This window comes from Gorilla gorilla, chromosome 5, assembly GCF_029281585.2.
Source record: "Gorilla gorilla gorilla isolate KB3781 chromosome 5, NHGRI_mGorGor1-v2.1_pri, whole genome shotgun sequence".
NCBI classification, from domain to species: Eukaryota; Metazoa; Chordata; class Mammalia; order Primates; family Hominidae; genus Gorilla; species Gorilla gorilla.
Window position 1 is genome coordinate 184,221,972 of NC_073229.2, and position 24,617 is coordinate 184,246,588.

The 24,617-nt window shown below is 42.7% G+C and overlaps 1 protein-coding gene across 1 annotated transcript in view; it reads left to right on the forward strand.

Moving 5' to 3' along the window:
* The window catches only part of IGF2R (insulin like growth factor 2 receptor), a 139,217-nt gene that overhangs the window by 20,755 nt on the left and 93,845 nt on the right, over window positions 1-24,617 (forward strand). Inside the window, exons 2-4 of the mRNA XM_019029518.4 lie at window positions 1,548-1,687; window positions 19,712-19,836; window positions 21,395-21,493. Coding sequence (XP_018885063.2) covers window positions 1,548-1,687; window positions 19,712-19,836; window positions 21,395-21,493 — 364 coding nt within the window. The remainder of the gene's footprint in view (window positions 1-1,547; window positions 1,688-19,711; window positions 19,837-21,394; window positions 21,494-24,617) is intronic.

The window sequence follows — 24,617 nt, forward strand, 5'->3', positions numbered from 1 at the left end:
AAGCAGTTCTGATTTAACTTATTGCCCCTTCTTTTAGCAATACTGTTGAGTTAAATAACAGTTTTTGCATTGAAAATAAAAAAATTTTATTTTTGTAGAGATGGGATCTTGGTATGTTGCCCAGGCTGGCCTGAAACTGCTGGCTTCAAGTGATCCTCTGGCCTTTGCCTCCCAAAGTGCTGGGATACAGGCACGAGCCACTGGCCAGGTCTTTATTTTTTGCATTTTGCAAGGACATTTTAAGTCACTTTCTTCCTTTTCTGTTTTTACTCCTGCTGAGGAGATGATCCCCATTTTACAAAATGGACAAAACATTCTCCCCAGGGAAGGGAAGAGTAGACATTTGAGAATAATTGTTTTCACAGAACCGGGAAACCACCCATTTTGTCCCAAGTATACTGATTGATGCATTAGCAATAACTCACTGTCTGCTTTGCCAGAGGTTTGAACAATGAGTGTTAATGCTTGGTGTAGTGAATTTTGTGTGTTTTCGAATCTGATAGTTGACTCATTGCACAGCTCTGTCTTGCGAGTTCAGATCTGAACTGTAGCTATAAGAGGTAAAAGCAGAAGTGGAGCTGCCTTTCATGCCATAGCTAGTTTTTTAATAAAATAGAGTTAAAAAATCCTTTGGCTTTTCAGCATTTTGGTGTGATTGGAAAGGCTATTACTATCTTATATTCAGCATGAGTCTTGAGCAATTACTGATTAATATGGTTTGGCTGTGTCTCCACCCAAATCTCAGCTTGTAGTTCCCATAATCCCCATGTGTCGTGGGAGGGACCTGGTGGGAGGCAATTGAATCATGGGGGCGGTTACCCTTATGCTGTTCTCGTGGTCATGAGTGAGTTTTCATGAGATCTGATGGTTTTATAAGGGGCTTTTTCCCCTTTTGCTCCGCACTTCTCCTTGCTGAAAAAGAATGTGTTTGCTTCCCCTTCTGTCACGATTGTAAGAATTTAAGATATTCTTAAATTAATGGTAAGATATTTCTTTTTTTTTTTTTCTTTGGAGACAGAGTCTCGCACTGTTGACCGAGCTGGAGTGCAGCGGCACAATCTCGGCTCACTGCAACCTCCATCTCCCAGGCTGAAGCAGTTCTCCTGCCTCACCCTCCTAGGTAGCTGTGATTATAGGCGTGTGCCACCACGCCCAGCTAATTTTTGTATTTTTAGTAGAGACAGGGTTTCATTATGTTGGCCAGGCTGGTCTTGAACGCCTGACCTTGTGATCCACCCACCTCGGCCTCCCAAAGTGCTGGGATTACAGACATGAGCCACCATGCCCAGCCAGATATTTCTATTTTGATGATCTTTGAGTCCTGAGGTAGCTTCAGAATGGATTGAACCACAGACAGATGGTGTTAGTAGTTTCTGCCCTGGCTTCTTTGCAACTTAACATACTTGACTTTTTAGTGTTTTTGGCTAAGGAAAGTGTATTTTCTAGTTTGTGGCAGTTTTAAGCAAATGTGGCTTGAATAAAACTAGAGAGAAGTTTAATTTTTGATAAATCAGTGACAGTGACAAGTTGTTTTTCTTCCTTTCCAGTTATACATGGGAAGCTGTTGATACCAAAAATAATGTACTTTATAAAATCAACATCTGTGGAAGTGTGGATATTGTCCAGTGCGGGCCATCAAGTGCTGTTTGTATGCACGACTTGAAGACACGCGCTTATCATTCAGTGGGTAAGTAGAACTACCTGAAATTACTGGATTGGCAATATGATTCCCCAATTTTGCAAAAATGACTGTGTATAGCTATACGTATATAGCGATACAAAAATTTTGAATGTTTAGAAGTCATAAGTGTTTATAATAATATACATTTGTTAGTAGTTAAAAATGATAACGGTTTGAATGTCTAGTATGAGCTAAAACTAGGTTGGTTCTGTCTAGTGGATACTATGCAGACAGCCGTTATGAAGATTTATGTAGATGTGTATTTGATATTGAAAGCTGTCTCCTAGATGGCTCTCCCTTCTCACCCACATTTTTCTTAAACCCTGTTTTTACATTCTCCCCCAGCCCACATTTCCTTTTAGTGCTCCCCCGACTCCCACTCCTTTGTACCTTCCAGTTTTGGCTGTAGTTCCCAGACAGTGTTTCTGCTGTCAAAGGTGGTCACTGGAGTTAGGCTTACATTAAAGGTTAAATAAATAGTCCTGAGGATTGGCAGTCTCAGAGAAAGAGGTGCAGCCCCTTCTTTCCTAGGGTTCATTTCATTCCCCAAATGTATGCCTTTTGGGTCAGGATCGCTATCCTTCTGTGAAGAATATGAATCCAAGTGGATTAATATATCAGCACCAGGTTACATAGAGTGGAGTCAGGGCAGATGCCTGAAGGAAGGGAGGCAGGGCAGACAGAAAAGCAGAACGCATTGCCCTTGGATTTGGCAACATGGATGTCTGTGGTGACCTTTCACTGAGGCAGTTAGAATAATGAGGTTTGACCACAATGGATGCTCGTGACATAAAGATGGTATATGACTAGGGACTGTCTGATAACTAGAAGGGGATGCTAGGTGGGCTTTTGGATTTGGGAGAGAAGCTTACTGTGGTAGCTCTGTCATTTTCTTTTCTGTTTTAAACATTTTAATATTTTTATAGATTTGGCAGTTCAAGTGCAGTTTGTTACATGGATATATTGCATAGTTGTAAATCTGGGTTTTTAATACCCGTCACCCGAATAGTGTACATTATACCCAGTAGATAATTTCTAATTCCTCATCCCCCCAACCTTCCTGAGTCTCCAGTGTCTGTTATTCCACTGTCCATGTCCATGTGTACGTATTATTTAGTTCCTACTTATAAGTGAGAACATGTGGTATTTGGTGTTCTCTTTCTGAGTTATTTTACTTAGGATAATGGGCTATTGTTCAATTCATGTTGCTGCAAAACATGTGATTTCATTCTTTTTTATGGCCAACATGTGGAATTTGGCCACAGAAAAGAATGAAATCACACACACACACACACACACACACACACACACACACCACATTTTTTGTTATCCAGTCATCCATTGATGGACACTTAGGTTTATTCCATATCTTTGCAATTATGGATAGTGCTGTGATAAACATATGAGTGCAGGTATCTTTCTGATGATTTTTTTCCTTCAAGTATATATTCAGTAGTGGGATTGCTGGATGGAATGGTAGTTCTATTTTTAGTTCCTTGATAGATCTCTATACTGTTTTCCATAGAGGATATCCTAATTTATATTCCCACCAACATATGTAAGCATTCCCGTTTTTCTATGTTCTTGCCAACATCTTTTGCTTTTTGACTTTTTAATAATTGCCATTCCAGTGGGTATAAGATGGTGTCTCATGGTTTTAATTTGCCTTTCTCTGATGATTAGGGTTGTGGAACATTTTTACATATGCTTGTTGGCCATTTGTATGTCTTTAGAGAAATGTCTGTTCATGTCCTTTGCCCTCTTTTTAAAGGGGTTCTTTTTTTCTTTTTGAATTGTTTGAGTTCCTTTAGATTCTGGATGTTAGTCCTTTGTCAGATGCACAGTTTGCAAATATTTTCACCCATTCTGTAGGTTTTCTGTTTACTCGGCTGTGCAGAAGCTTTTTAGTTTAATTAAATCTTACTTGTCTATTTTTGTTTTGTTGCATTTGCTTTTGAGGTTTTAGTTATGAAATCTTTGTCTAGGCCAATGTCCAGGAGAGTGTTTCCTGGGTTTTGTTCTAGAATATTCATAGTTTCAGATCTTACATTTAAGTCTCCAATTTTTGTATATGGTGAGAGATAGGGTTCTAGTTTCATTCTTCTGCATGTGGCTGTCCAGTTTTCCCAGCACCGTTTATTGAGTAGGGTGTCCCTTCCCCAGTGTTATGTTTTTGTCAACTTTGTCAAAGATCAGTTGGTTTTAAGTATGGTGGCCCTGACTCTGGGTTCTCTATTCTGTTCCATTGATCTGTGTGCCTATTTTTATATCAGTACCATGCTGTTTGATTACTATAGCCTTCAGGTATAATTTGAAGTCAGGTAACATGATGTCTCCAGCTTTGCTCTTTTTGTTTAGGATTGCTTTTGCTATTCAGGCTTTGGCTACTCATATGGTTCCATATGAATTTTAGGATTGTTTTTCTAATTCTGTGAAAAATGACATTGGTACTTTGATAAGAATTGCACTGAATCTGCAGATTGCTTTGGGCATTATGGTCATGTTAACAATACTAATTCTTCTAGGCCATGATTTTTGCATCTGTGTTCATTAGGGATATTGGCCTATAGTTTTCCTTTTTTGTTGTGTCCCTGCCTTGCTTTGGTGTTAGGGTGTTACTGGCTTTATAGAACAAGTTAGGGAGGATTCCCTCCAACTTGATTTTTTTTTTTTTTTTTTTTCAGGGAGTAGTTTCAGTGGGATTGGTACCAGTTCTTTGTACCTTTGGTAGAATTTGGCTCTCAATCTGTCTGGTCCTGTGCTTTTTCTTGGGAGATTTTTAAAGTACTGATACAATCTCACTACTTTTTACTGGTCTTTTCAGGATTTCTGTTTCTTCCGATTCAATCTTGGGAGGTTGTATGTTTCCAGGAATGTATCCATTTCCTGTAGGTTTTCTAGTTTTTGAGTGTAGAGATGTTTATAGTAGCCTCTGATGATCTTTTGTCTTTCCATAGTATCAGTTTTAATGTCTACTTTTTCATTTCTGATTGTGTTTATATGAATTGTGTCTCTTCTTTTTTTGGTTAATTTGAGTAGTGGTCCACTGATTTTGTTCATCTTTTCAAAGAACCAACTTTGTTTTGTTGATTCTTTGCATTTTTTTGGGGGGGGGGTCTCAATTTCGTTTAGTTCTGCTCTGATTTTTGTTATTTCTTCTGTTAGGTTTCAATTTGGTTTGTTCTTTTTTTTTCTAGTGCCATGAGGGTTACATTAGGTCATTAATTTGTGATCTTTATTTTTGATGTAGGCATTTAGTGCTATAAACTTCCCTCTTACCGCTGCTTTGCTGTATCCCAGAGGTTTTGGTCCATTGTGTCTCTATTTATATTCATTTCAAAAAATTTTTACATTTCATCCTAACTTTGTCATTGACCCAAAGGTTATTCAAGATCAGGTTGTTTAATGTTCATGTATTTGTGTAGTTTTGAGAGTTCTCCTCTTGGAATTGATTTCTAGTTTTATTCCACTGTGATCTGGAAAGATAGTTGATATGATTTCAGTTTTTAAAAATGTACTGAGACTGTTCTGTGGCCTAACATATGGTCTACCCTGGAGACTGTTCCATGTGCTAAGAGGAATGTATGTCCTTTGGTTGTTGGGTAGAATGATCTTTAAATGTCTTTCAGGTCCATTTAATCCTGAGTCCAATTTAAGTTCAGTGTTTTATTGTTGATTTTCTGTGTCGATGATCTTTCTAGTGCTTGTAGTGAGGTGTTGAAGTCTCTCATTATTATTACATTGCTGTCTATCTCCTCTTAGGTCTAGTGGTAATTATTTTATGAATCTGAGTGCTTTGGTGTGGGGTGCATTTGTATTTAGGATGGTTATATCTTGTTGAATTGATCCCGTTATCATTATTTAATGGTCTTTTTTTTTCTTTTTTAACTATTATTGACTTAAAAGTCTCTTTTATCTAAGTGTTGCTTCTCCCGCTCACTTTTGGTTTCTATTTGCATGGAATATCTTTTCCTACCTATTTACCTTGAGTCTTTGTTTTTACCAGTTAGGTGGTTTTCTGTAAGCAACATATGGTTGGATCATTTTTTTTTTTTTAAATCTAGTTCACCAATCTATATCTTTTATGTAAAGGATTTAATTCATTTATGTTCAGAGTTAATATTGATATGTGAGGTTTTGTTCCTGTCATAGTGTTAATTGTTAACTAGTTGCTTTTTAGTGTCAATTGTATAATTATTTCATAATATGTGAGTTTTATACCTTTTGTCTGACTGGGTTAATTCAAACCTGTCTTTAAGCTATTAGATTCTCTTTTCTGCTGGTCTAGTTTGCTGTTCAAGCTTTCAACTGTATTTTGTAATTCCTACAATGAATTTTTCATTTCTGGAATTTCTGTCTGGTTTTCTAAAAAATAGCTATGTCTAGTAAAATTTTAATTTAGATCCTATATTTTTCCGATTTCTTTGTGTTGGTTTTTTGACTTTCTCTTGGATCTTATTGCGCTTCTTTAAAATCAATATTTTGAATTCCTTATCTCGTATTTCAAGGATTTCATTTTCTTTAGGGTCCACTGCTGGAGAGTTAGTGTTGAGTCTTTGGGGATGTTGCAGCGCTCTTTTTTTTTTTTTTTTTTAATACTTCTAGAGTTGTTACTCTGTTTCATTCTCATCTGGATAAACTGTCTCTTCTTTATTTTTGAATTTACTTTGGCAGGATTTTTTTTTTCCCTTGATAATGTGAATATAACGTATGTTGTATATAGTTGTTTGACTTCAGTTCTGAGTACTTTCAGTGACAGAGACTCTGAGTTTCTTGGTTATAGTTGGCCTTTTTGTGGTAGCTTTCTCAAATGCTAGTGATAGTAATGATGTGCTGGGTGTGTGAGCAGGATCCTCACCGTCTCCCGCGGGGCCTGGAAGGCAGAGTTCTCAGGAAGTTATTTTGTTCTCCCTTGCTTTGCACTTTGGCAGCAGAATTTATATTGGGTTGTGCAGGCCAGCAGGTGGTATTTACGGGTAAAAGCCAGCTGCAGTGGAATCCGATGGATGGGTCTATGAGTCTCTGTGCTTGGCCTTTGTTTAATGGGGGAAGCTCTGTTGCTTCAGGCAGTGGAGTGGTCTGTGGAATGCACAGTGGCCTGAGCTCCCTGCTCAGCCCCTGAGTGGGGGACAAAGCTGGACAGAACCGAACTGCCAGTTCTTCTCTTGGATACTCCAGTGGCTCAAGCACCAGCCCTAACAGGGGTAGCAGGGGTAGCTGTGTAGAAGGTGCCAAGGTGTCTGCGGGGAGGTGTGGGGTTTGCTCCAGCTCCATGGCCTGGGCAGGTGGGAGCACAATCTGCCTCCGTCACACCCCGTCCTGGCGCTGGGAATATTCAGAACATGAGAATATCGCTGTCTGTCTCAGGCTGCAGTGTAGTGAGTGCCACGAGAGACACCTGTCCATGGCTTACCACCAATGTGTCTTCTGTAGTGAGCCTCCTCCCTCAACCCAAAGCACACAGATTTGTAGCTCTCCTGCTCTTTGCCGCAGGAATGCTGTGGGTCCATGTAGAGAGGGTGAGGCCCCACCTTTCGTGCAAGTCCTGGCCCAGTGGAAGTCGTGCAAGTCCACTGCCAGTGGAAATGCAGCTTCCCCTAATAGCCACAGAATGGCCACTGTCCTGTGTGCCTGTGCCAACCTGTGGGAGCAGCCATGACTGTGCCCACAGCAGTGGGTAGAGGGTGGGGGAGGAGAAATCCTACTCCCCACATCCGTGCCCAAGCACTGAGACCACCTGGCTCCTGGGCTGGAAGCATACTCCTCCCTTGCAGGGCTGAGTACAGCACCCCTGTCTCCACTGCATGTGGCACAGGCCACAAGCCATGCTCCTGGGCACAGGAAAGTGCATGCTCCTTTGTCCCAAGGAGTGCCCCCTTGGCATGCTGTACTCTTTCTTCCCTTAGGAGCAGCACTCCCTGAGGGTAGATCTCTGGGAACCCTGCAGCTCCCCTGGGTCCAGCCAGCCCTGTGTGGCTGCTGCAGTCTCAGCAGGTGCCAAGAAAGGTCTGCAGGGCCTCTGGTGATACGGAGACATCAGTGCTGAGCTTCCCCGGGCAGTCCTCCCACTGCTGCCGCCACTGCCACCCAGGTCCAGTGGAGGGTGAGCAACCTGGCACAAGTGGTAGTCTGATGTAATGCCCTCAGGAAGTCCCCAAATTGCTGCCCGCACCAGTGTTTGGGTTTGTGAGGGCAGAAAAGCTCTCCCACAGTTCGGGTACCAGCAGTCGGCCACAGAGGTGAGGGGCAGCAGCAGCATTCCCGCCACCCCTTTCAAAGGAATACCAAGTCCCTCAGGGCTCCTAGCCGCTCTCTGCCCCTCTCGTTTCCTGCTTTTTATTTTTTGCCCTCGTTTCATCCCGGGGGTTCTCCACTAGGCTCCAGTGCTCTCCACTTGATACTCCATTCTGGCGATGGTTGCTCACCTGTAACTCGGGTTCTTCTGAGAACCGGCCTCTGGCAACTCTGTTCAGCTGTCTTGAAACAAAAGAAACCCCCACTTGTCATTTTGCATGGAAATTGCTAAACACAGTTAAAAGAGCTTTGTAGAAAGCAGTGTTTAGAGTACGAAGATAAGGGAGTGCAGATAAGGGAGTGCGAGGTCTGCTGATTGAGGCCCAGCTCCTGTTTGATTTCCCTCTCTCTCTACAAAGAGACCATCCAGACTGAAAAACCTGGTGAGAGGGATTTGAGGCCTGGGATTGAGATCTGGGAAAGCATTAGATTGTTGTGAATTCTTGGGTCTGACATTATCCTTGGTGATATACTTAGGAAACTTACAGGTGAGATGGCCAGTTTACTCATTGTGCTCTTTTGAGAACTCACAGAGAAAGGCCACAAGTAAGTCTGTTGGCCAGTTCAGAAAGAAGGAAAAGTAGCTTTCTTCTTGATTTTATTATAATACTTCAATATTTTTGGCTAATGAAAGTGTGTCTTGAGTTTATGGTAGTATAGTATGGTATGGTATAGTGTAATACCACATAGACTGATGCCAGATGGAGGCAACTTACTTGAAGGATAATTTGTGAGCTTGGCCTCGCTGGACAAAGTTTGAGTTTGACCAAGTTCTGTGGGCCTTGAAAGCCAGGGAGGAGAAGAGTTGTTATTTTTTTGTAGGGAGTGGATCCATTACAGATCTTTTGTGATGGTAACGGGGAGGTGATGTGATGGAAGGTGTTTTTAGGAAGCTGGCCCCGTGGAATAGGAAAGGATGCTTACAGGGGAGATACCAAAGATAACTAGATGACTAAAAAGTAACTTACAGGTTAAGATGATGATGATACTATTATAAACCAGCAGATTCCAATCTCATTTTTTCCCCCAGATACGTGTGACAGATCCCTTTCCCAGAGCTTGAAATTCCAGAGGGAGTCATCATATATACTTTCATGACTCTCAGTAACGGCTCCCTTTCTTCAACTGGAGAGAGCAGTTTGTATGAGTCAATGAGAGTGACATTCACAGTAGCATAGGGATAATCCCGAATCAAATCTAATTTGCATATACAATAAAAATACCTAAATTTTGTTGCACATTCATGTGCTAGGCCTAATGTTTTAAAGTAAAATATCTCATTTAATTCATTCAACAACCCTTTAAAGTAGGTGATTTCATTTCCCTCATGTTATAAATGAAGAAATGGAAGCGCCAAATGGATCTGTGTTCTACAGTGGGCAGGTCTGTGCAAATCTGCCCCCGAAGTCCAAGGAAGTTGGGAGGCTGAAGAAGGAGGCTGACACCCAGTTTCTCAGAAAGAAACATTTAATAGGGACTTATGAATAGAAGCCACATCTCAAGAAGTCACGAGATGAGATGGATCCCTCTGCCATCACCCACTCCAGACCCAGGGCTCATACACCATAGGGAAGGGGTGGTTCAGAAGGAATGTGTAGGACAATTGAAGTAGGTTTTTTGACCTAAGGGGAGGATTCGTGATAAGTACCTGCTCTTACACAAGGAACAGTAGATAAACTGGAAATCTTGGAGGCCTTCCTGGAACTGGGGTTAATCAGAAGTCAGCAGGACTGTTTGGCCTCCAGAATGGCGTTACTTTAGCCTCCACAATGAGCACCTTGCTGGAGGTGGTGTGGTTATGGATTTGAATGTGGACAGCCGGCTCCAGAGCCTGTGTACTCACTCAGGGCTGTGTTTTTGTGTGAGTCATGGGGTCACATCAGACAGATTGGAGCTGAAATGGAGACCAGGATGGGAGATCTGAATGTGTGGCTCTGAGAGGACATCTGAGAACGAACTTCTTTTGATCTTGTTAGAAAGGAAAAAATGTGAACCTTCAAAACGACCACAAGAACTGGAGCTCCCAGCAGATCAGAGGAACAGAAGAGCTAGCATAGAAATAGATCCAAATATATATGGGAACTTAAGATAACTTACAACCAAAAAATTGGGTGTAAGTAGCTATTGTCTCTTACGAAACAAAGTTCAATCCCTCCTTTAGATCACATACTGAAATTACAGCTCAGTTAAGATTTGAAAGTAAAAAGACAATAGAACATTGGAAAAAAAGTTAGTAACATATAGATATAATCTAGAAGAGCCTTCCTTAAGGAATCCTGGAAGCCATACAGGAGAAGAGGAACATTTCTTATTACATACCTTTTAATGACTAAAAGGTGTTCTAAAGACAAAAGACATACGCTAGACTGGGAAAAACATTTCCAGCATGTTTGCCAATGTACTATTAGGATGAGAGCTTTTCTTAAAAATTGGTAAGAAAGACAGACACCCAGGAGAAAAATGGCAAAGTCAAAGAACAGGTAATTCACAAAAGAAGAAATCCAGATGCTCAATACAACTTCACTAATAAGCCAGGTGGATTAGTCCTTTCTCACATTGCTATAAAGAACTACCTGATACTTGGTAATTTATGAAGGAGAGAGGTTGGATTCACAGTTCTGAAGGCTGTATAGGAAGCATGGCTGGGGAGGCCTCAGGAAACTTAAAATCATGGCAGCAGGTGAAGGGGAAGCAGGCAGCTTCTTCACATGGTGACAGGAGAGGAGTGGGGAGGTGCTACACACTTTCAAACAAGCAGATCTAGTGAGAACTCTTATCACGAGACAGCACTTGGGGATGGTGCTAAACCATTAGAAACCAGCCCCGTGATCCAATTACCTCCCACCAGGCCCCACCTCCAACACTCGGGATCACAATTCATCATGAGATTTGGGTGGCGAGACAGAGCTAAGCCGCATCACCAGGTATAAATGCAAATCAGAGCAATTATGAGATCTCATTTTTCTTTGAGAAGTTGGCAGAAATTTAAATGGTTGAATCATAGAGTGCTGGCAAGGAGCCTGGAAATGGGCACATTTATTTATACGTTGCTATAGGAAGATGGTTGTCTCTAAATCCTTTTGGGAAGATAATAGTTGGTGTGAGGTTTTTTTTTTTTTTTTTTTTTTTTTTTTTGAGACAGAATCTTGCTCTGTTGCCCAGGCCGGAGTGCAGTGGCACCATCTTGGCTCACTGCATCCTCCGCCCCCTGGGTTTAAGCGATTCTCCTGCCTCAGCCTCCTGAGTAGCTTGGATTACAGGCATCACCATGTCCGGCTAATTTTTTTTTTTGTATTTTTAGTAGAGATGGGGTTTCACCATGTTGGCCAGGCTGGTCTTGAACTCCTGACCTCAAGTGATCCGCCCGCCTTGGCCCCCCAAAGTGCTGGGATTACAGGTGTGAGCCACCACGCCTGGCCTGGTGTGAGTTTTAAAGTGCCCTGTAGCAGGGGTCCTCAACCCCCAGGCCACAGACTGGTAGCGGTTTGTAGCCTGTTAGGAGCTGGGCTGCACAGCAGGAGGTGAGTGGTGGGTGACAGAGTGAAGCTTCATCTGTATTTACAGCCGCTCCCCATTGCTTGCACTACTGCCTGAGCTCTGCATCCTGTTAGATAAGTGGCAGCATTAGATGCTTATAGGAGCGCGAACCCTATTGTGAACTGCACATGCAAGGGATCTAGGTTGTGACCCCTTATGAGAATCTAGTGCGTGATGATCTGTCAGTGTCTCCCATCACCCCCAGATGGGACCGTCTAGTTGCATGAAAACAAGCTCGGGGCTTCCACTGATTCTACACTGTGGTGTGTTGTATAATTATTTCAATTACATATTACAATGTAATAATAATAGAAATAAAGGGTACAATAAATGTAATATGCTTGAATCATCCCGAAACCATCCCACCCCCAGTCCAAGTCCATGGAAAAATTGTCTTTCATGAAACCAGTCTCTGGTGCCAACAAGGTTGGGGACTGCTGCCCTAAAATTTTTTATAGTGAGAAACAAATATTAAGACCTCAATGCTGGTTTAAACAATATCACATTATTTTAAATTGAGGAATCATACATTATCCACACATCCAAGGAGCTCAGAAGAAATTTAAAAAATCATACATTAGTTTTTCCTTAGGCAAGCGATATTACATATGTGAATCTTAGCAAATGTTAGCCATCATTTTCATAGGGCCTGTGAACAATATTTGGTCCCATTTGCAACCTAATTATTTTCACATTTTAAAGTGGTTTATACATTTTATATGCATCTGACCCTTGAACAACGCTAGAGTTAGGGGCACCAACCCCCTGCACAGTTGAAAATCCACATTTAGCATTTCACTCCCTCTAACCTTAGCTGCTAATAGCCTGCTGTTGATGGGAAGCTTTACCAGTAACATAAATAGTCGATTAACACATATTTTGCATGTTATATGTATTAAATACTGTATTCTTACAATAAAGTAAGCTAAAGGAAAGAAAATATTAAGAAAATCAGGCCGGGTGTGGTGGCTCACACCTGTAATCACAGCAGTTTGGGAGGCTGAGGTGGGAGGATCACTTGAGCCCAGAAGTTTGAGACCAGCTTGGACAACATAGTGGAACCCCATCTCTGCAAAAAATAAAAAAATTAGCCAGGCATGGTGGTGCACGCCTGTAGTCCCAACTACTTGGGAGGCTGAGGCAGGAGGATTGCTTGAGCCCAGGAGGTGGAGGCCTCAATGAGCTGTAATCGGGCCACTGTACTCCTGCCTAGGTAAGAGAGTAGTGAGACCTTGTCTCAGGAAAAAAGAAATCATAAGGAAGAGAAAATTATGTTTATTATTCATTGAGCGGCAGTGGATCATCATATAAAGATCTTCATCCTTATTGTCTTCATGTTGCGTAGGCTGAGTAGGAGGAGGAAGAGAAGGGACTGGTCTTGTTCTGGGGTTACCGAGGTGAAAGAAAATCTGTGTATAAGTGGACCTGGGAAGTTCAGACCTTTGCAGTTCAACTGCATTTGATTTCCTTTTCAAGTACCTCAGATGTCTGGCTTAACAGTTAAAATTTCAGTGTAACAATAATTATAAATTTATGAGTATTATTATTTAATAATTCTTATATATTTACTAGTTATGCTAAAATTCTAAAATTTCTAATTCTAAAATTCTCTTAAATGTTCTAATACTGTCGTAAGTCTGAATTAATTGCTGAGTTATAAACTCTGGATTGGAGTTATATTAAACATTGCAGTAAAAATACCAAATACATTCACATTTTTTTCTAACACATCAAATATTAATATTATGATTTTAATTAATCTTCTGAGGATTACAGCTCTATATCCATTTCAGGAAGCCTGTTACCAGCCCATTTAACTTGAGGTAATGTACTCACTAAGGAACAGTGTTAATTGAGGTTACCTCTAGAGCCTGGAATTCTGTTTGGCTTCTTGTTGGTGACCTGGTAGGACACAGTGAGTCCGACTGTAGTCGCTGTCCCAGGTGATTCATTTACTCTAAAGAGCCTGGCCCCTGACTTCCAGTGATTTGGTAGTGTCTGATTCTTGTATGCACTCACAGAAATCTACAGCATGCATCTGGATTGATCATTGGATTGTATCTTTCATCTCTTTGACTCGTAAGATGTGAAAATGCCTTTTCCTCTTAAGTCTTTTATTTTCTTAAAACGTAGAATTCTGTTGGATATTTAAGATGATACCTGGTTGAGTTTTGGATACAACTTATGTTTTTTTTTTTTTTTTTTTTTTTTTTTTTTTTTTTTTTTTTTTTTTTGAGACGGAGTCTCGCTCTGTCGCCCAGGCTGGAGTGCAGTGGCGCGATCTCGGCTCACTGCAAGCTCCGCCTCCCGGGTTCACGCCATTCTCCTGCCTCAGCCTCCCGCGTAGCTGGGACTACAGGCGCCCGCCACCACGCCCGGCTAATTTTTTGTATTTTTTAGTAGAGACGGGGTTTCACTGTATTAGCCAGGATGGTCTCGATCTCCTGACCTCGTGATCCGCCCGCCTCGGCCTCCCAAAGTGCTGGGATTACAGGCGTGAGCCACCGCGCCCGGCCACAACTTATGTTTTTATCTGATTTATGGTCTCTCCTGATAGTCTGGCAATACCTGTTACATTTTAAAACGTATGTATATTCACATAATCTTCTGTGACTCAGACAGATAGAAGAAGTAGTACTATATGTAGATATTTGTACAAAAGGTTTTTGATAGCATTGTTTATTGTGGCAGATATGCTGGAACAATCTACTGTATGGGTATGGTTCAATAATTTATAGTGTATTTTCTTCTTATTTACTTGGTTAAATCATCTAAAATTATATGTATACATTATATTAAAACATAGCCAACAGTTAATGTTTATTTATAATAAATATTTGACTATCAGTCATATGTAGGCACCGGTTTAGGTACTGGAATTGAATCAGTCACTACAACAGACAAGAATCTCTTTTTTTTCATGGAGCTTATATTTTAGTAGGGTGGGAGACAGATGAAAAAAGCAATGGCTAAGTAGTATGTTAAACTGTGATGACTGCTACAGAAAAGGAAAGGAAGGGTAATCAGGAGTACTGGGGGCTCGGGTGTGTGCGCGAGGATATTAAATAGGGTAAGTGTCACTGAGAATGTGACACGTAAGTAAAGACCTTGAGTTGAGGGAGTGAGCTGTGTCTCTCTCTGGGGGAACAGCCAGTTCAGGGGACAAGAAGGGTAGCCAAGGAGTGTGTTGGTGATAGCAAGAAAATAAAAATATTTTAAAAAGAGTATCCATATAAATAGAGAAGCTGGAGGTAAAAAAATTGGATGAGTATTTTTTTTTTTAATTTGGCAAAATAGCGTGAATAGTATATGTTGAAGGAAACGCTAAGTGGGTGGTGCAGGGGAGAGAGGAAGACTTGCTTGAGCACATCGGGAAGTAGGACAGGAAGGGTTCTCTGTCTGCCTTGTAGGTTCTAATTGCCATGGCAATAATATAATTGCTGTGGCCGCTGCGGCAGGTAGGAGGGCTGCCTGTGAAGTCAGGATCACCAGGCTTTGTGGCTTCAAGGAGGCCAAATCACTGTGGGCTTGCTTGGGCTTGGAGGTGCGACCTGGTGGGCCTGCAGAATGCGACTTGGTGGCCTGACTGAGCAGCACGTGAGGGCCCGGTGCAGCCTGGCATGGTGGTACCCTTGAGAGCGTGGCCTAGAGGGCTCCGAGGTGCAGCCTGGCCAGTGTGGTCTGGAGGGGTCTGGCAAGCGCTATCTGGAGCACTCGGAGGTGTGGCCTGTTGTTCCGGGTGGGTCTAGTGAGTGTGGCTTGGAGTGCTGGGTGGTGTGGCCTGGCTGGCACCGAGGTCCCTGCGGATTCTGGAGAACCTCAAGGTGCGGCCCCGGGGGTGTGGCCAAGTGTGGTGTGTGGAGGGCCCTTGTGTGCAGCCTGGTGGTTCCTGTGAGCATGGTTTGGAGGGCCTGGTGAGTGTGTCCTGGTAGGCCTGGTGAGTGTGTGAGCATGGCCTAGAGTGTCACCAAACCAAAGTGGACCCGCCTGCCTGTGCACCAGGGAAAGCCAAACACCAAAGCGCAGGGTTTTTGCTGGAGAGAGTGGACTGCACTGCGACGAGACAGGAGGAAAGGTCAAACCTGTCTCCCCAAGCTGGCGGCTGGGTCGGGTTTTATAAGCTTATGGTAATGAGGTGTGTTCTGATTGGATCTTGCAATTAGATGACACCAGGGCTCTATCTGATTGGATCCTGGATCTTGCCATGCGGTGTGCGCTTCTTATTTCAGTCCCGCTCCTCAGTCCAGCGCTTAGGTTCCTCCCGTGTTGCAAGCTTGGTTCATCTGTGCAGGCTCCGGTGACATGATGTCGAACTGGGAGCCATGGCAGCTGAAAAACAACGAACAGCTTTGTACATAAAAGATGATACAGCTTGGTCTAATGTGGTTCTAAGGAGGCTCTGCCAGCGAGTCTTAGGGGTTCCGGCGGGCAGCCACGCGAACCTGGAGCTTGGGGTCTGCAGTGCTGGGAGGCCGAGGCCTGGCATGTTGGGGACAGGTCTTGGGAGCTGACTGGGGGCCTGGCGTGGTGGCGGCAGCCCGCAGTCCCTGCCTGGCCCTTGTCTGGGAGGCCGCGGTTCTCTGCGGCCTCTCGCCGGTGTCGCCCTTGGCCACTGGGCTGCGAGGAAGCCGGCGAGGAGTGGGTGTGCGCCCCGCCCGGGTCTACCGCCGAGGGATGCAGTGGCCGCCAGCGTGGCCGTGCGGCTGGGTCACTCCCTTCCCGCTTCCAGGGCCTTTTTCTGCCTCCTTTTCAGGACGTGACCCGCACATTATGAGGGACCCGTAGGGGCTCTTGACACAGAGGGGTCACCCTATGTGTGAACAGGTTACGAGGTTGGGGGCTTGGCTTCTGAACTTGCCAGGAAACACCGCATCCCTTTTCCTGCAGCGGCCGCCCCCCATCCCCCATCCGCCCCATTCTCTCCCCTCCCCCAACTGCAGCCTTCTGCGCCTCCTTGGCCCCTCGAGCCTCCCTGGGTCCCCTGCACCTCCCCATGTCCCCCACGACTCCTAGGCCTCTCGTGCTTCCCCAGGACCCCACGCATCCTGGGCCTCTTGCGCCTCCCCGGTCCTCAGCGCCTCCTCGGCCGCCGTGACTCCCCGCACCCTTTGCGCCTCATGGGGCTCCCCGTGCCTTCTGCCCTCCACCTCGCCGCGCCCCTCGCCTCCTCATGCCCCTCCGCACCCCATACCTCCCTACCCCTGTGCCTCTCTGCCTATCCCCTGTACCACCCGGCATCCTCCGTGCCCCACGCGCCTCACCCCTCACGCCTCCCTGTACCCTGCATGCCCCGTGTGCCTGCTGCACCCCACGCGCCTCCCCTCTCGCGCCTCCCTGTACCCTGCACGCCCTGTGCGCCAGCTGCGCCCCACGCGCCTCCCCCCTCGCGCCTCCCCCACTCGCGCCTCCCTGTACCCTGCATACCCCGTGAGCCTGCTGCGCCCCATGCGCCTTCCGCGTCTCCAGCCCTCATGCGCCTCCAGCTGCGCATCTCCCTAGGCGGGTACCTCAGCACCGCTGAGCCCACCCCCGCCCCTGCTCAGTGCCTCCCAGACACGCCCACTGCGGGCGGGACAGGGGGAGCTGTCCAGGCGCGGAGCTGTCCAGGCACGGGAGCTGTCCAGGCGCGGGAGCTGTCCAGGCGCGGGAACTGTCCACGAGGCACTGTACTTGGTTTCAGAGCCTCTGCAGGGCTTCTGTGTCCTTTTGGCTGAGCCGACTGGGCAAAAGTTTTAGAAAAGACCCTGGGTGTTGCAGATGGAGAAGGATGATCGTGGCTGACTTTTGCATGCAGGCAGAAGAACCACGGGGCCATCAGCCTGGTGCTGTGGGGGCAGCGCTGACTCGTGGTCCGCCCCTGCCCCAAGACTTCAGGTGTATGTGGGATTGGATCAGCTATCATCCCGAGCTCGTGGCACGTACAGTGAGCCATGTGTTAATCCATAGACTAACCTTTTTCCTTTTAAAAAATTAGTTGTTTTGTATAATGTAGCGAGCACTGTTTCCAACAAAAATCTAGGATCTTGGCAGTAACCACTATCTGCTTTACTCTTTCCTCTTTCACTTTTCGCTAGAAGTAATCATTAGTTCCCATCTTGTATTAATTTTTTTTAACTGTATCTAATTTCCAAAAAAAAAAAAAAATCTGTGTGTTTGCAACTAAGTTATCTTCCTATGTGTAACTTTTTGGGGCTTAAGTGATAACAGTAATGTTACTAAAAATCAACCATATTGTTGTTTTTCACTGTGGTTTATTCCTTCTGACTGCTGTGATATTTTGTGTGGATCTGCCGAAGTTAATTTATCCACTCTTCTGTTGATGGGCCTTTGGTCATTTCCAGGTTTTTACTCTTCTGAAGAGCATGAGATATTCTTTCACATTTTCTGCTGTGCATGTTCCATATGTGCATGGTTTTCTCTTTTATATAGACCTGAGTGGAGTAACTAGGTCATAGGGCACACGAATGTTCAATTTTAGGACATAATGTCCTGCTGACTTACATAGTTGTTGAACCAGTTAACATTTCACTAGCAATACAGGAGAGCTCTGAGCCACCTCATGTCTGACACTTGGTATTTAATTTTTGCCAGAGGGATGGCTGTAAATGGTATACCATTTTGGTCTTGATTTGAAATTCCTTGATCACCAGTAACATTGAATATGTCTTAACATATTTATTGATGTACATTTTTCTTTGATTTGCTTGATCATGTCTTGTTCATTTTATATTGGGTTATTGTGTGTGACCTAGATTAGAATTTTATCTTTTCATTGGATATTAAGATCCACCATTGTGTGGCTAGGAGTGGGTTTTTCCTTCTCTCTCCTTTCCAGCATGGTGTGTGCTTTCTCAGTCAGAGGTAATTCATCGTCCTTTATTTCCTGGAATTATACAGACATTCTTTTCTTGTTTGTTTGCATGTGAATGTGTATGTAGAGATTCTTGATGCTGGTTCTTTGCCAGTTCTGTGTTTTTCCTAGTTTATAACTTACTTCCGTTTTCTTTAAGCTATTTTTTGATGAGTATAAACTCTTAAATTGAATAGGTCAACCTCATTAATCTTTTTGAGTCTTAAGAAATCTTTCTCTATCTTAAGATTTCTGCCAAGTTTTGAAGTTTGGATTTTGATGTTTACATCTTTAATCCATTTAGACAGGGGTGTCCAATCTTTTGGCTTCCCTAGGCCACATTGGAAGAATAATTATCTTTGGCCACACCTAAAATACACTAATACTCATGATACTTAATGATCTAAAAAAAATCACAAAAACGATCTCATAATGTTTTAAGAAAGTTTACAAGTTTGTGTTGGGCTGCATTCAAAGCCATTCTGGGCTGTATGCGGCCCATGGGCTGCGGGTTGGACAAGCTTGTGTTTAGAGTTGATTTTTGTACCCAGTACTGGGTAGGGATCCAATTTTGTCTTTTTCCATATGGATAACTATTTTGTTTCCAGTTCCGTTTTTATTTCCAGTTCTGTTTATTGAACAGCCTCCTCTTTTCCCTGACCTATTACTTCTGTCATAATCAAAGTTTAATTCACATTTGTGTCTCTGTGCTCTTTCTTCTAGTCGATTGGTCTCTATTCTAGTCTTTTGATCAGTTTATTCCTATGCCAACCCCCATCATGTTGATTTTTACATATACTTTTTATTCTGGACTGTTACAGTAATGTCCTGGACAAGCAGAGATGTGGTCATTCTACTTGTGGGCCTTTCTAGAGAATGTTGATTTTGTGGCATATGTGATGGGAAGTATTGAAACATTTCAGTGGCTGAGTTATATATCCTGATTTGTATTTTTGAAGATCACACTGGTGCAAGATGGATGAGGAAGTGGGGCTGGTGAGGGATGAGACTAGTGTGGAGGCAGGGGGAGCAGTTAGGTGGCCATTGCTGGAGCGCAGGTAGTGGTTTTAGCGGGAGTAGAGGTGGAGAAATGTGGACAGATTTGAGATGGACGTATAGCTGTGGATCTTTCTGATGTATAGAATGCAGCAGACAAGGTAAAGATGGCACTTAATGTAATGTAATGGGGATGCCACTCCTGAGATGGAAAATTCTGGGAAAGGACAGTTTTATAAATTTATAAGCTATCAGATACATTATAATGCTACTTTTAATTTGCTTTTCCTTGGAAATAGCTGTTTGGTTATGTATGTTTTATAGCCTGTTCACTCTCTTTTCTCTCCAAATAGGTGACTCTGTTTTGAGAAGTGCAACCAGATCTCTCCTGGAATTCAACACAACAGTGAGCTGTGACCAGCAAGGCACAAATCACAGAGTCCAGAGCAGCATTGCCTTCCTGTGTGGGAAAACCCTGGTGAGTCCACACAGGCACTTGATGTATTTCTTTAAAAAAAAAGGTCTGCCCCTTGGTGTTCTGGCTGTAGAGGTATTCCAGGAAGAATCAGTGAGCAAACTTAGAAACACAAATAAGAAAAACCCTACCAAATCACCATCATCATCAAGAACCAATAAGTAAACAAATTCTAAACTTGTTACAACTTTTAAGTAAAACATAGACCACGTCTTTTGTAAAACTACAATTCAAAGTGATTACTGTGTTAAAAATCAGTGCACTGTTTAATGTTTAAGTTATAGGCATACTTTTTTTTTCTCTAAAACCTCCTCTTCTAGCATTTCATTTTGATAGGTTTTAGGGCAGCGTATTTAGTTTTTTAAAAAATATTTTTCTTTCCTCATTTATATTAAATTAGAGATACCCACATCTATTTAGGAGAAGCCTTGGCCCGTGGGTATGGGGTTCTCAAGTTTTTTGGATATTACCTGGTGTTTAAAGGGGACATCATTGTGTAAATTATTATGATTATTCTTATTATGGCAAATTGTATGTAATTTGTTGATTTTAATCTTTAGTTTTTGGAAAGGAACTTGCAGTAAATAATTGTTTTAGCTCTTGGGAGAAGGAATTGGTATACAAATTCTATGAATGTTCTTGAATCCGAGTAAGAACCCAATCTTTAGGAAAGTCAGGTTGAGTGAAACTCTGTGGCTACTAAATTGCTTTAAAATATAATTTTAGAATTTGGGACTGTGACTATTGCATCTTCAGGTCCACAGTGTCTTATCTGAAGAACTTTGAAAATAAAACTAATATTGTTAATTTTGGATCAACATATAAATTGCTTCATTGTGCATATTGAGACCTTAAAAAAAAAAAGAATCTGTTCGCAGCAGCATTAAATGAGAAGATTTATATTACAGAATAAAATATATAGCTCCTGTTTTAACTTCAACTAATTTCCTTTATGAATTCTGTGTTCACCATACCAGAAATAGAACTGTGAAGGATAACTCCCTAGACTTGCACGTGGGAGTGAAGAGGCCAGTTCCTGCTGTGCTTGTGTCATCCTGCGATGCTGGGGTTGACCTGTTTGTAGTCCACTCTGGTTGCGGTTAACAAGAGGGGCTGCCTTGGAGGGTGGGCGTCTGGTGGGTGTACTAACTTGGTCAGATGCAGATGGGCTCCTCATGGGAACCTTTTCACGGGAAGCATGAGGTCACGTTTTCTGGCTTTCGTTTGCTGGCATTTGCTTAAGAGAACATTTGGAGTTTGAGAGGAGAATGACTGAGGATTTCTTCCCATGAACTCACTCAGTGTACTTGCACAGCTGGGGCGGTAGAATTCTTTTAGATTAGTTACACAAAATCCCAACATGATTTTATGAAGCTTTGGTCTCAGAATTTGCAGATTTGGGAACCTCTTGATGACCCCGTTTAACTAAAGCGGTTGCATCCCCTGCCCTTCTTGCTGCTGCTTTCTTTATTTTAGTAGCCTTTACTGCATTCTCATTTTAAAGAAGAATCTTTACAATGTGTGGTATGGTAACGTTATAATTACTATTTTTTTTTAATAGGGAACTCCTGAATTTGTAACTGCAACAGAATGTGTGCACTACTTTGAGTGGAGGACCACTGCAGCCTGCAAGAAAGACATATTTAAAGCAAATAAGGAGGTAACATGGGAACTTCAAATTATATGCTTATGAAGTATACTCTGGGGAACTTTATCTTTCAAATACTGATTCTAACCTTTCCGGGTGAAAATCTTTTTTAGCTTCCAAATTGCATTTGAGCAGAGATACCATGTGATTTAATTTTTAAAACTTTTCTGAGTGGTTCTTATTTTTAGGACAGGGCATTTAAAATATCACAGGATGTGATTTTTGGTCCAGATTGGAAATAGAATGGCTCATCCATATAGGGCAAGTTAGTTCTTGGTTTCTGGTGCTGTGCAACTCAGTAAACTAAGTGACGTGTTTGGGCTTGGGCTTAGAGTATTCACTCTACCTGCAGGAGCCATCTGTTTCTAACGCTGACTGCTTCATCTTCCTTTGCACCTGGCTTTCCACCTGTGTTGTACCCCACTTTTGATAAGTATCCTTTATCTGTTTGCATTGTTAAATCTCTCTGTCCCTCTCCTCAGCCTTGGGATGACTTCTGGCTGCAATGTGAGTCCAGGTCAGGTATCCCTTAAATTCTTTTCCAGCTCACCTCAGAGACTACATTACTAGGTTACTGTTACTGTTACGTCCACCCCTTATTATTTGAACACAGCATTCCTTGGTCAAGACATTCTTCTTGGGTGCATGTATGTATATATATCTATATACATACACACTGACCTATATGTATTATGTGCAACATGATATTTTGAAATATGTATACATTGAGGAATGGCTACATTGAGCTAATTACATATGTGTTACCTCACATGTTTTTTTTTTTTTTTTTGTGAGGACTCTTAAAATCTACTCTCTTAGTGATACGCAAGAATAAATTACATTGTTATTAACTGTGGTTGTGGTGGTGTTTAATGGATCTCTCGGGCAGGTCATTCTTGTTGACTAATGGAATGTCCCCTTCCCCAGCCTGGACTCCCTCATGTTGCACTGCTACTTGATTCTCCCTGGTCCTGGGGAAGAGCAGACTGTGTTCCTTCTGCCGCTTCTCCATGCCCACCACCCCAGATCCTAAAGGGAGTTTCCTGTTCTCACCTTGATAACAATCTTAATTAATTGATTATCTCACTTTTCTCTACTACTTTCTGTTTTTAAGAACTTTCAATAAGAACTTTCAAAGGTTGTAAGGATTCAGGAACTAATGAATGGTCATAATCAGTAATTTTTACTGGTGGCCTAATACCATGCAGTTTAATAAGACAAAAAGAAATGTTTATTTAAAAACATTAATTCAGATTAAATTATGAATAATAAATCACTGATATTTTCAGATATGGTCATCTATGAAGGGAAAGACAATTTCATATGGAAGTGGAAGTGGTAAAATACTGCCCAGGAAAGCCAAAAGGAGCATTCAATGAAAAAAAAAAGTTTAAAGTGGAAAGAATTAAGGCTGATATTTAGGAGACAGTGTCAAATGTAAGCTTCATTTAAAAACTTAGGTGAAGCTGTTAGATGACATACTGTTAGCGGTGGGAAAAGCATCTCAAAGCAGACATCTGTTTGGGGTTTGGGGGTGAGGGTGGGAGCACAGTGTGTTCATTCTTGCAGTGCTATAAAGAAACACCTGAGACTGGGTAATTTATAAAGAAAAGAGGTATAATTAGCTCACAGTTCTGCAGGTTGTACAGGAAGAATGGCACCATCTGCTTCTGGAGAGGCCTCAGGAAACTTACAGTCATGGCAGAAGGCAACAGAGTATTGAGCACCTCACGTGGCCAGAGCCTGAGGAAGAGAGTGGGAGGGGGAGGTGCCGCCCACTTTGAAATGACCAGATCTCACAAGAACTCACTCACTATCATGATAATAGCAAGAAGGGGGAGATGGAATCTGCCCTCATGATCCAGTCACCTCCCCAGGCCCCGCCTCCAATGTTGAGGATTATAATTTGACACAAGATTTGGGTGGGGACACACAGTCATCCTGGGATTACAGGCATGAGCCACCATGCCCGGCTGATTTTTATATATATATATATTTGTTTGTTTGTTTGTTTTGTAGAGACGGGGTTTCTCCATGTTGGCCAGGCTGGCCTTGAACTCCTGACCTCAGGTGATCCGCCTGCCTCGGCCTCCCAAAGTGCTGGGATTACAGGAGTGAGCCCCTGCGCCTGGCCCCACACACAGTCATCCTCAAGTGTCCAGTTGGCCGGATCTGAGTTGCTTCCTGTGGGAGGTGGAGGCTGTGGTGACAGTGGTGCCCTGTGCTCTCCTGTTAGACCCCAGACCTCTCAGTCCCACAGATACTCTCCTGAGCTCTGATTTTCCAACCTGATCATGATACCCTTTTTGTTTTGTTTTGTTTTTGTTTTATCTGAGTGTACCTCTTATGTCACGTTGCTGAATTGACAGTTGTGTCTTCTACCACCTAGGAAAAAATTGCTTTCCAAAATAAAATGAATAGGAACTTGTTTTCAATGGGTCAGAAATCACCAACTACAGCCCATGGTTCAAAGCCTGCCCTGGCCCGTTTTTGTACAACCCCAGGACTAAGAATGGTTTTCACATTTTTACAGGATTGTTACAAAACAAAGAGGAATATGCCACAGAGACCTATGTGACCTGCAAAACCCAAAATGTAGATACCACATGGTTCTTTGTAAAAAAAAAAAAAAAAAAAAAAAAAAAAAAAAAAAAAAAGGTGCTGATCTGTGTTCTAAATAGTTTTTGGGGTGGGAATGGGGAGTTACAGTCTGTGTTTTTCTCAAAACAATGACATTTAATTTCTCTTAGAAGCAGATTGAAGATGCACGAGAAACATTTGTACTTTGTACTCTCTTACCTCTTCAGGTGTAGTTGGCAGCTGGGGCTTTATTCATTGAGTTTTCATTTATTGAGAGCCTATTGTGAGCTAAGCAGTAGGAATATTGTTAAATTTTGGAATGCTTTCAGGGAGCCTATAGACTAATGGTGTGAAGGACATGTCCATATTCATTAACTCATTTTTTTTTTGTCTTATGGATAGATTAAATGGAAAGAACTGAAAAGCATAATGACTGCTAAAAATGTAGTGCTCTCACTGTTAGCAAATCTTAATAAAGCGTATGCCCTTTTTTCTGCTTTCAGTTTGATTTGATTACACCTTACAGGCTTGGTATGATAACTTTAAAACATATTGA